The sequence below is a fragment of the Mustelus asterias genome, chromosome 24 (assembly GCF_964213995.1).
Source record: "Mustelus asterias chromosome 24, sMusAst1.hap1.1, whole genome shotgun sequence".
In the NCBI taxonomy this organism is placed as follows: Eukaryota; Metazoa; Chordata; class Chondrichthyes; order Carcharhiniformes; family Triakidae; genus Mustelus; species Mustelus asterias.
In genome coordinates, this window is record NC_135824.1 from 36,303,441 (window position 1) to 36,316,150 (window position 12,710).

The window sequence follows — 12,710 nt, forward strand, 5'->3', positions numbered from 1 at the left end:
AATGCTGAACTACCGTGAACTGGGTGCCATGCAATTCTCACTCTTCTTGACTGTCTTGAAGGTAGGACTTTACTAAAACAAGTTTTACACTAATGAGTATTCATGGAATGCAAATATATTGCACAGGCTGACATATGCTTGAGATGGCGCAAACAGGTTGCTGACCTTATCTCTGCATCTCAATCAGCCACTGGGAAACTGAAATGTCCCATCCTGCTAAATTGAGTCACTCCGCACACCACGTTTCCTGCCCTTGTCGGGATCCAATAAAATTATTTTGCACTTCAAAGAAATTTGCCTACATATTTGCTTGAAATGATGCAGGAATAAAATAGTCCATTTGGGCTTTCAAGCCTGTTCCACCATACAATTAAGTCATGGCTGATCTGTACATTACCTCCATATAGCCGCCATGGTTCCAGAACCCTTAATGACCTAACAAAAATCTGTCAATCTAAGTTTTGAAATTTTCGATTGGCCTCGTTGCAACACTAACTTTCCGGAGGTGTTTTCTGACATTATATCTGAATAGCCTACATCTTATTTTAACGTTACTGTCCTCTTGTCTAGGATCTCCCACCAGAGGAAATAGTTTATCTCCTTTCTACCCTCAAATACCTCAGTTAGATCATCCTCTAATCTTCTTTACTCAAGGGAACACAAGTCTGGTCTATGCAACCTCAATAATTTATACATTTTAAACAAGATACCCATTACAAACTCAAGCTGGCTTTCACTGATCAGTTCACACTCGTCCAACTGCTCAATTACCCTGTCTTTAAAAATCGATTCTAGTAACTGACACATATCTGTTAGCAAAACGTCAGCTCTTTATTTCCTATTTTATCCCTTGCCTTTCTTAAATAGTGAAGTGACATTGACAATGTTTCAATTTAATATCCTCGTGTGGAAACCGTTGGATCCTGGGGATTTGTCTATCTTTATCATTAAGTTGCTTCATCACCACTCAAAAATAATTTAAATCCAGTTAGTTCCTAACTAACTCGCTATATTTTTAAATTCCTTATAGATCAGGCATTTCATCTTCAGCTTTCCTGTGCAGACTAATACAAAGTGCCTGCTTCAGATGTCTGCCATTACCTGGGAAAAGCGGCCACATTTCTTGGCGAAATGAGGGCTATGCTGCAGAATCAAAAGCAAATAGAAACATACAGGTTTAATTACAAACTCTGGGCAATCAAACACGAGGCATGCACTGCCCAGCAAAGAGAACAATCATTCTTATCTGTTTATGTGTACCTCAGTCATGTCACAAAGAAGGTGGTAAAGAACCTTCAGGCAATGATGTAAACTGATTCCCATGGTTATCATGATTAAGTTTTAGGAAGATGATACCCACTTAGATACTATTTTAACCACATTTTGGGAAGTTGTTTATTTTTAATTAAGACTGCAATTTCCTTCAAATATTAAGTACCAGACTGATGGTGAAATAGTTAAAGTTAAAAGCCCACTATGCCACTTGTAGCTAATGCCATGTTTTCCTCAAGTGTTTACACTGCCTAGGAGGGTGAACATTCTACGGGACGTGCATGGATATTCCAATATAAAGATATTGTGAATGAAGAGTAAGTAAGAACAGAAGTGAAATTAAGTCTTGCAGGAGCTGTCTCATCAAGGTTCAGACTGCAGAAACAATAACAACTTATGTTCCAAAGGCTGTCATGGATGCTTGAACATCTTCATTGAAGAGGAGCCTTTATTAAATGATTAATGAATCAACTAAAAAATACAACAATAGCATTTTCCACTGGTCATGCAGTGAAACCAGCAATGCTAATGAAAGCACCAACATTGCAGAGATGCATTATAACAACCAAGTTGGTATTTATGCAGGATCTCCTGAAGATATTCTTGTGTTTGGATTTGTCATCTATTGGGCTTCAATCTATGTTAAGAACATGGAGTTTTGGTTGCAGTCCACAGAGGACAATAAATGAAGAAAAGCAATAGACTACAGGTGCTGACATTCCACTCACATCAATAATAAGGTTCCATACCATAATTTGGGGCTGTATGTTCAAAGTGAGGTCAGGAACTCAATGTCAGGATCATTTCTCAGTACCAAACACGCACAACTACTGCACAGCTACTTTACAACGCTATTTTGAAATGTAAATGTCCTAATGTCGCCAGAGATAAATTTGTCCAGGAAATGGGAGTTGCCTGCAGAATGAGTGTGGCAACAACCACAATGCAACATGCCTCTGCCTTGCCAAAGGCAGCACCTTGGAGGGCCAGCAGCCTTATGCCAAATGAGGGGTAAAAACAACAGAAGCAGGATCCCCCAGGTCTCAAGACTTTTCACAGCATAGCGTAAACCTTCACTTCTTCCTGCTTTGAACCAAACAGCTGTGTACTACATGCACCAGATTGTTTGGGTTTGCAGAATTCATCTTTGAAAATTACATTCTTGCTCTCCCTCGCTCATTAACAAGTTCTTCAGGAGGTTTAACGGACTTAACAAAGTGGGTTCCCCATTCACCATCAAATCCCCCCTCCCCACCACCACCACCACCCAAGCCGATTAAAAATCGGAGAACATCACGGAGTTATCAGGATCTGGGCACAGCCCTGGGGTCTATTATTAGTTGGGGCTTGGTTTGATATACAGATCCAATACTTGTTTTAAGACAACAGCTACTGAAAGTTTGAACTTGCTGCTTCTGTTATGCCTTGGAAGGGTTTCTTATGGATCAAACACATACTGAAAAGGAGCGTATGAAAGTTAAAATTGTGTTAAATAATCCCAGTAGTGAAGACCTCTTTAAATGTGCAGCAGTATTGATAAGATTTCGTTGCCCCATATAGCTCAAAGCCAGTTGAACGTATGGTCTTTTTTCAAGAAACTACTAAAAGTAATTAAACTATTTCCACACAGCTTCGACTGTTAATGTCCTCTTCAGAAAATATAAGGCTCTCCTTGCAGATAGCCTTGGAAGGATTCAAGTGCTGCACAATAATTGCAGTGAACTGCTTAGCAGAGTGGTGACACATATAAGTGCCAAATTTCGTCCAGATTCTAGCTTCATCCAAGGTATCAACAGCTTTGTCCAGTCTCCTTATACATAATGACATATAAAACCACTACAGGGAAATCATACCCAGCCATAACCTCAAGTAAGTACTTACCTGACACCAAAATTACAAATAATTTCTCATCTGATCAGCTTTGTTGAGCAACTTAGTGCTGTTGGCATCATTTCAAGCTTTCGGAGCACTGCTCCTTTGTCAGGTGAAGTGGAGCGAGGTGTTCAGGCACAGAATATATAGGCAGAGTGATGATAGCCCTACACTAATAGGTAATCAAGAGTGTCAAAGGACAAGTACAGACAGTGTAGGCCAGCTGAATAACAAGTCTTTACACAAGTAATCATAAGTGCTAATTGACAAATGCAAGTGGTTAAGTATAATTAGTATGTGTAAGGTGTCGACATGCTGATAACAAGTGAAGGGGTGACCTCAGAACTGATCATTTAAAGCAGAGAGATAATTACTCGGACGGCCTTAACTCTGATCTCGTGTTCATGTCGCGCTACATGTAACCCCACCATATTGTCCTGTGGGGGAAAAATCTTCCTGGCTGTCCTGTTTTGACACCATACATACCTTGAATTAGTTTGCATCGTGTTTAACACCATCTCACTCTTTGATTGTCTGTAATTATCTCTCTGCCTTAAATTATCGGTTCTTAGGTCATCCCTTCACTATGTATTCTGTGCCTGCGCACCTCGCTCCACTTCATCTGACGAAGGAGCAGTGCTCCAAAAACTTGTGATTTCAAATAAACCTGTTGGATTATAACATGGTATTGTGTGACCTCTCATCTTGTCTACCCCAGTCCAACATCAGCATCTCCACATCATTAGTCACAGATACCCTTAAGGGAAACTTGCTTCAGTTGTAGTTCAGGTGAGTGCTTCTCCTATTATTTACTTTCTAGAAAAGGCTAGATAAACACTGCAATTGAAGCTTAGAGAATAATCCTCCACTAAGTGATTTCTGTTATAAATAAGAAATTGAAAGCCAACAATCTCAACAGCTGAGGCCATGTCAAGCACATCCAGGGGAATTGTGAAAAGTTCTATTCCTATCAACTGGCTCTTGTGATTGAGATATTTTTATAATTTACAAGATGGGAGTTACAGCATTTAACATATTTGGGAAGCTGATCAGATTTGGGAACACAATGAAATTCTGGATTTATGGTTAACTTCTATTCGATCATAGTCATTGCTGGTGCATATAAAGGATGAAAGCAATGAAGTAATAAAGATCTAATGAATTTGACTGGTCTAGTAACAGAGTCAGGACACATATGCAAAATATTTCAAGATTTTTGTTGGAGAAGAGTAATGTCTCTAGCTACATTGACAAAGACTTGTCTGATATGATTATCTTCTGTAAGACAACAAGCTATGCTGCTTTCCTCAGCAATATATAAAATAGGATGAGTGAAAATGTAATTATATTTTTTCACACTTTATATAGCTTTCCATAAATCAGATTTGCAAAGCGATTATTCTTTGGCTATCATATCCCATGCAAAGTGCCAGTAATAAAGCAGTGTTGGCGATTTGGAACCTCCATAAGTACTAAGGACTATGTTAACTTCACATGGGGCAATAAGAACAATGCACAGATCTTTCACTGAAATGCACAAGGTACTTGGAATGTCCAGAATGCATAAGGAAAGCCACAAGTCTGAAAGACATGCTGGTTAGGGTGCATTGACCTGAACAGGAGCCGGAGTGCGGTGACTAGGGGAATTTCACAGTAACTTCATTGCAGTATTAATGTAAGGCTTACTTGTGACTAATAAGTAAACTTTAATGGTTACATGGGAAATTAATTTAGTCTCCAGTACACAATAAAACATATTTAAGACAAATTTCAGGAAGGGAAAAGAATAAAGAGTATTTTTGTCCACTACTTGTTGTCTGACTGTACAAATGCATAGAGGGTCTAAAGTTCTCATGGAAACACTTCCAATATTATTGTGATCACATATCCAATTAAAAAGTGTCTATTACTAATAATTAAACTATTAGTCACGTCTGGATTCCCAATAAACCACAAGGGGCCAGTTATCAACAGTCTGGAAAATGCCACCTTAGGGTTAGGACTATAATTAAGTGGAGGTAACATTTATAATTAAAATTCAATTTCATTTAATGGAAATTAGATTTTCATCTAATTAGCTAGTATTTTATGGAATTGTCGAGACTGCAATGGGTTTAACAAGGAAGATATGTTATGTAACAATTCTCTTGTTAGGACTGACTACAGAAATCACCAACCATCATACAATGATGCATGCCAAACATGTTTTTGCAAATTGTGGACAAGTGCAATTCTCATGACAGTTGAAGGTGACCAACCTCAAGGGGAGAAATTCCCATTCCGTCCCTCAAGGTGAATGTTGAAATGAAAGTGTCTGTGGGATAGCAGCAGAACAATAACAGCTTCTAAAACTCAGTACTTTCAAGATTACTGGATTCAGATATGGAATCAATCACTCTGCAATTGATTGCATTGTCAATCATGTTAACAATTGTATACATATTGTGGCATATCAAAAACAAAACAATGAACTGACCAGAAAGTGAACACAGGATGCAAGTGTTGGATTTGCAGGAAATGCTTGTCGAAAATTATCTTTCATTTTCCTGTCTCCCACTCCCCCCCGCATATTGAGATGATGATGCCAGATGTGTTCCCACCACTGTCAATGCTGAATTCAGGTGCTGATGCAGCTGTTGCTGTCTGAACCTTGAGCGCGCTCTGGTCTACTGTAAATGTGAGAAAATTTGTGCATAACCTAGGAATTATTTGATAAAATTTGAAGTAATCCCATCACTGAGCAGTGTTTTGCTATGGGAATTGTGGACAGGTGGTTTTGCCGTAAACTAGTGGAAATGGATTAAACGACTGGCAAAGTGGGGCAATCCTTACAAATTTACCGCGGTTTAACATTGTTTTTCAAATATGCTCCCTTTTGGTACAATAGTTTTCCCTTTAATTTTAAATGCTTTCAGGACTTTTACTGTACCTTGATATAGTGTTCAGTATGTTTAACAAATGCAACACAAAGGAATTCTATATAATTTAAAAAATATTATCCTACTTATGATCTTGAAGAAGGGAGGTGAAAATTTAGCACTAAGGGCACTTACTTGTCATGGGTGAACACTTTAACTGTTGGTCCCATAACTGAAAATAAATTAATGTCTGGCAGAGTTCCAACATGCACCATTTCATTCTTTATTTCTGCAATCCAGAAACATCGCTCCAAAATTTGTGAAACAAAAGATCTCATACCCTATCACCAGTCTTCCCCTTCCCAAATATTCCTAGATCTCAGCACTCTTTCAACTACTGAATCTCATTACAAATCAGTGCTCTTCACCATAGGGGATATTCCAATATCCCCCTTGCTGAATGGTGCATATTCCCGTTATCCTGCCCCTTCCAGTCACCCCCTTTTTCCTTTGAGAGCTCCTTGTTGTCACAACCCTCTCTGTCCATTGTAACCTCTGTCACCAGTATGTTGCCACCCAAACCCCAAGACTCTGGGACATTTCACAAGCCTGTCCTAAACCCAGTTGGCTATCTAGAGATGCTCTGTACTTCTAGCCTCAGATTCCTCTCCAGTGTTTCTAAACTTTGATACCTACACGATGCAGCTAGACATTTGCTACGTCCTTACCCAATGCTACTAGATTAACCCTCAGTCAGTGCTCTGGACCCTATTGCTAATAGGCCCCAGTATCTCCACCAGTAATAATAAATCCTGTTAACAAATCCTGAAACCATCCCCAGCGCAGCGCAGTCACTCTTTAAACCAAACCCAAATTTCTACCACTATATTTATTTTAAAATAGTTCCCCCGCCCCAACCCATGATTGATATCAGCTTGTAACTCATCACCCCCTCATTCCACCATCAACAGAATGTGGGAGTTCATCAATAAATCAAATGCCAAGCATCCCCACTGCAGCATAGCCATATTCCAACTTCACCAAAATTCAGCATTCCTCATAACAGACACTGAACTCCACAAACCCTCCCTCCTCACTACACTCACAATACTACATATGTATCAATAACTGCTGTACATTACTTACCTTCTGTAAACTGTGTTCTAATAAAGAAAAAAGGCAATCAGCAAAATTAGAATTTTGAAGGCAGGGTGAAGACAGAATCATGGATTTGATGATGTAAACACTTAAATTCCGTTTTCATTGCATGGTTTTATTCTAACATGTTGTCCATTACATGATATCGCAGTATGTGACAAGGTAGCGTCTGCCTCGACTCACCATGAGTAATGTCATGGGAGATCCTCTGGTACAGTTAAATATATCTAGTGCATGTTTTATCTGTCACAGGTCTAGTGTTCACCCTCCAGTATTGCAAAATATATGTATCACACCTGCACTTGATTGGCACACATTTACTGGGGCAAAAAGTAACTGCAGCTAACAAAATGGCGACTGTTGTTCATCAGACTGGCCCTTTACAACATCACTTTTGAGACCTTTTACATTGAATGTTGCTGTGAGTTAGAGATATAAACAATGCAACACCCACTGCAAGGCAGCCGCGACCTGTGAGAACAGAGCAAGCAATTGTTTGTCTCATTAACTAATCTGATTGAAGCGTTTTTAAGGAACAGTACAGTCTGAAACAGAAAGTGCGAGTTGAAATAGTGAATTCAACGTCAATTCAGATAAAGTGAAATGAAGAGAGGAAAATAAAGATTGGACTAAGATTGAGAGAAAGAGAGAGAAAAACACAAAGGAAAATGTTTAAAAAAGAAGTAATCTTTAAAAAATCTCTATTAAGGTCTGAAGGAATGCGATTCCACATGTGAGAATGTTAATTTTCAGTTCAGCAAGATCATTTGGCAGTAATAAAGACGTATAACACTATGAACAGGGGACTTAGACTCAAATGGATAAGTCTTAACTTTCTGTGATGAGGTTAGTCCATTTCTACAATGTAAGTACAGAAACTTCATGCCACTGAAGGTGTGAGGACGGAGAGTCAGATAGCAGATGCCACCTCCACACAGCTTACAGAAGCAGTGCATCTCAGGTAGCTAATTCCAGTTTCCACGTTTAGCTGCGTGTCTGCGCTTGCCTGAAGTCACTTTCAATTCGCTCGAATAGTGGAGAGTACCATTAGCCTTGTTTTTTTTTTAAATGGCATATTCTTGTCGATTGTGTCTGGCCTCAAATCACAAAAAAGGTAAGATGAACATGTAGAAAGTAGGGGTGAAAAGATCCAATTGGTAGTTCAAGAACAAAGTTAACAGTTTATTTTTTTCACTAAACCAAGCAGCGCTTACGAATGAAAGAGAGTTTATGGAACAGTAGACATTTACAAGAATAAGAACCCATTCTGTGTTTGAAGTACTTGCAATAAGTAAGTAAACTTGCAGTAAGTAAGTAAAATAAGTTTGTACCTATGCAAGAAGTTTCAGCTTGAAGTTCATGGGGTTTCCCCACAGCCGTCATTCTCAGTTGAGACTCAACAGGTCATGGTAGGAATTTGTTTCTACAATTCCACATTTTCTTGATGACTTTTGAACACCAAGATTGACCTTTGACAGAACATCTTATGCCTTAGCCCTCCATGCATTTTTCTGTACTGTTGTAAAATGACTGCCAGTTTTCTTTTAATAAATAGAGCAAGCAATTATTTCAAGGATTTATAGTTACTTTGACTATTTTTCTATTTAGAAAAACAAGGGAAGGAATGAATGGTCTTTGAATCTTTATGATGTCCTCAATGTTTCAGAACAACAATGAGATAAACGATGAGGTATATTTGTCTTACGGATAAGATGTCAGCTTGCCTCAGACTTTACATTTCCTGGGGTGTTTGTAGTACAATAGCTTTACCAATCCATGGTAGATTTGTTACTAATGAAACTATCGTCTCATATGATCCTGGCGACTGTTGTGATACTTCAAAATTTTCCATTTCATTAAGCTAAATGACGCTCTGACTTGGAATAAAACACTCATTCTGTTTTCAATTAAACTGCATAGCTGTTGAATGATGCATGCTATCCTAATGAGTTGTGTTAAGCAGCAAAAACACTTTTTTCAAAGACTTTTCAGTAATATGCAATGATGTGGTTTGGCCAGGATTAAAAATCCACCATTTCTTAAATTCAGACCCACTATTTCACAAACAAATTGATTACAAGCTTTCTTGATCACTCAATACACTGATATCCAACCTTGCATGTATTGTACACTATGATGTTAGATGCTTTCTATACTTAATAGGACAGAAAGAGGGAAGATGACATTTTGGAGATAATGCTAGAATTCTGCTGGATTCACTTGTGGTTTAAACTTGATTGAAACATGCACTTCATAGCAACATTTTAAAGAAAAACTGTAGATAGTCCTGCTAATGTGTCCTAAAATAATCAGTTACACAAAAACAATTTTCAGTCTTTTCACTGTTACAAACTTGTATATTTCACAAATGCACAAGTTTTACTACTTCAGGAGATAACCATCAACTCCACTTACCTTGGAAATGCATCAAAACAGTAGGTTTTCCTGGTATCAGGGAATGCCACACGCAAACCAGACATAAGAGGAGAATGGAGAATAACAGCTGCACATTCATAGCGTGATGCCAGATCTACTGTTGGAACAGTGCCAATGCTTTGACCATACAAAATGATGTTCTCTGGACTAACAGCATACCTATAAAAAAAATACAAGTCTCAGGTATTTGAATAAAATCATAAACTGACATAGTGCAGTTATTTCAAGTACAGTATTGAGTTCCTCTGACAACTTGAGTGTGGCTGAATTGAAGACACATTCTCACTCAACCCAGGGATTCCACAAGGCTCTATCCTCTCTCCACTATGCTTGTTCTTCAAATTAATGACCAGCTCCACAAACCTACCCTCACCCACGCACAATACCATCACTCATTTCCTAGCTATTGTTTTTGCATTGACTTATTTCAGAGAGCACACCCTCAGGACACAAAGACTTCATTCCTCTTCCTACAATGACTTAATCACAACATTGTTTCTTTCGATTCTTTAAATATTTCATGTCTCTTAGAAATCCAAACATCTTTCCTCTTTGATGATTCTATTCTTGATCCATCTTTTGTTGACAATCATGAGTATCTGAACTCAGATGGAGATCCAAAATCATGTTACAGCTGTCTCAAAGTTGTTCACATTTTTCTTCAACAACTAATTTACATGCTTGAATACTACCCCAAAATCTCAACGGGGTTGCATTTCCTGAACAGACCCAAAGCAGAATTTGCTGGCAGTTGAATCATCTTCTCACTTGCAGCAGTTCTTATCATAAATCTTCCAGCCTACATTTATAGTCAAGAACCTGCCTGCTTGTTCAGGGGGACATGTTTGGAGGAACTTGCTGCGTGCAAACTGGATGCCATGTTTTCTTATTAAACGGTGGCTGTACTTGGAAAGCAGTTGATTTGTTCTGAAGCTTCTCTGAATATTTAGAAGATACAAATGGCATTAAATAAATCAAAGTCCTTGATGACCAGGTCAGTCTTACTCTGCGTTCCTCCTTTTTTCATTTGAAATGGAAAATATGTTATTCCATATGTTTTTCCACTCGGTGCATCCCAACTGTTAAACTCAAGAAAACTACTTCTGTAGGTTAGTCTGAGAATCTCAAAGCTGAAGGACTGTAATTTCCATCGGTCTTTACCGTCCCCAGAAAAGCTTTCAGAGAGTTTGAATCACCTAATTACTACTTCCTCTATCTCATTTTCTCTTTCACAATTTGCAGTCTGGTGTATCCTGCTTATGGGTCTGGACCTTACACCCAAGTTTCTCAATAACATTTAATGCTAGAACAGCCACTTTCAGCTAATTGGTGATATTTTTAAACAAAATCAAAATGTTTGTAAGTCTGCACAATTAGCACTGAGAATTAATTTTCTAAATCTCCCCACCATGACTATAGCATGGACTATAAAGAATATAATTGGCAGTGTTTTTAATTGCATCCTTAGATTTGGAAAGAGAGTTTCTTGAACATTAGAGTTGTGTGGCAAAAAGCTTTCTTTATAACTGCTTAGGAAAAGATGAGTAACCATTTGTCCAAACAGGGAGATACACCATGGAACATGCTTGGATGAAGAACCTGGTCTATGAAGCCAGTCAAAGATTAATCTGTACCACGAAACAGCAGCTTTCTGAATAACATGGGGACAGTCATTCTGCAGGTTAATAATAAATTAGCAGTACCATATACAAGTAGTCTCTGTATAATGTTAAGCAAGGTTCCACATGTTTAGAAATTTGTTCCAAGTTCCTTCAACTGGCCTTCAGCTTACTTTGTAACACAAGCTTGCTGCCCTGGCAGCATTCAGTAATTAAGCAAACACTGTATGAATAACAGGCAGCCCGGTATGCTGAAGAAAGTGCTACTGAAAATTTCACTTGTGCTCACGAAAGCAACTGGTGCAAATAGCGGAGAAAACAACCGATGAAAACAAACTAGTGAGAGCAAGCTCTTGGTATTTATATACAGCACATACAAATATTTACATTCCAAGTGCAGAAATAAACCGAAATGTGCACATGGAGGAGGGTAGATGGAAAATGCTGGGGATTCTTACAAATGGATGAGAAGCAAAAATTCTCAGTGCAGATTTACTACTTTAGGCAAATTTATTCCCAATCACATATTGAGAACAAACTGAACAAAGAGGATTGAAGAGTGAAATCTAAATTTAAAAATACATATTTTCCCAACTTATTATTCATGACAACTTCTCGTGGTACATGATTTTATACTAAAACTGAATACACACAGTTGGAACAATATTTTAATAGGGTAGAACGTTTGTTTTTCAAAATTGATAGATTTACCAGATTTTCAGACATAATGATTTTAGCTATGAATCAGAATGTGGACAAAAAGCGGATTTATTTAAAATTCTGTGGCTGTTCTGAATCTCAGTGGAAATATTTTGGTCATCCCCGATGTACACTGTTTGTATGGACTGCAATCCAAGCCGCATTTTCCTTTAGTAAATATTAGAGAAATTGGACTAGCAGCGTACTCTATTTAGTATCAAATCCAATCAATACTTTATCCAGTGAAGGAATAAAAAACAAACAGATTATAGCAGGTAATTTGAAATATTACAAACTGATGAAATTTTATCTAAGAAACATTGTAAAGATGTAAATGAAGCTTCAGAGGTAAGAGAAGGCACCAAATGCTTTGCAATGGATTTATTCATCAAGTGCATTTCATGTGCCAAAAAACATTGACTCTTGGCTCTATTTTGGGCAACCCAAAACAAAAGGTATGAATAACAAACTTAATAATTATGTTTTCATTGACAAAAAACAAAATATTACATCACTTACAATCCAAAAGAATGCTATAACATGTTGCAATCAAACTGGGAAAAATAACTATGAAAAAAAAAATTACTAGTGCTAATAGAGTGTTTCGGTATTCTTACCCAATGTGCAAGAGTTATGTTAAAGGTAATGCAAATAACCTTACAGTAGGATCTGGAAAATGTTGCAAGTGTTGTTGGATTACAGATCAGTGTTAGGCGATAATGTAAACATTTAAGAAACTTGATTTCTTCCAGGGCAGGAGAGCAAAAGCAGAAGTGATGCACAAATCATAACTCAT

At 37.9% G+C, this 12,710-nt stretch overlaps 1 protein-coding gene across 2 annotated transcripts in view; it reads right to left on the reverse strand.

Annotated features, from left to right (window-relative positions):
• abhd17c (abhydrolase domain containing 17C, depalmitoylase) overlaps nucleotides 1–12,710 on the reverse strand; it is a 79,481-nt gene that overhangs the window by 12,102 nt on the left and 54,669 nt on the right. Inside the window, exon 2 of one of the 2 annotated variants that reach the window (XM_078241551.1) lies at nucleotides 9,576–9,755. The exons of the other annotated variant lie outside the window; for it this stretch is intronic. Coding sequence (XP_078097677.1) covers nucleotides 9,576–9,755 — 180 coding nt within the window. The remainder of the gene's footprint in view (nucleotides 1–9,575; nucleotides 9,756–12,710) is intronic. 2 annotated transcript variants of the gene reach the window in all.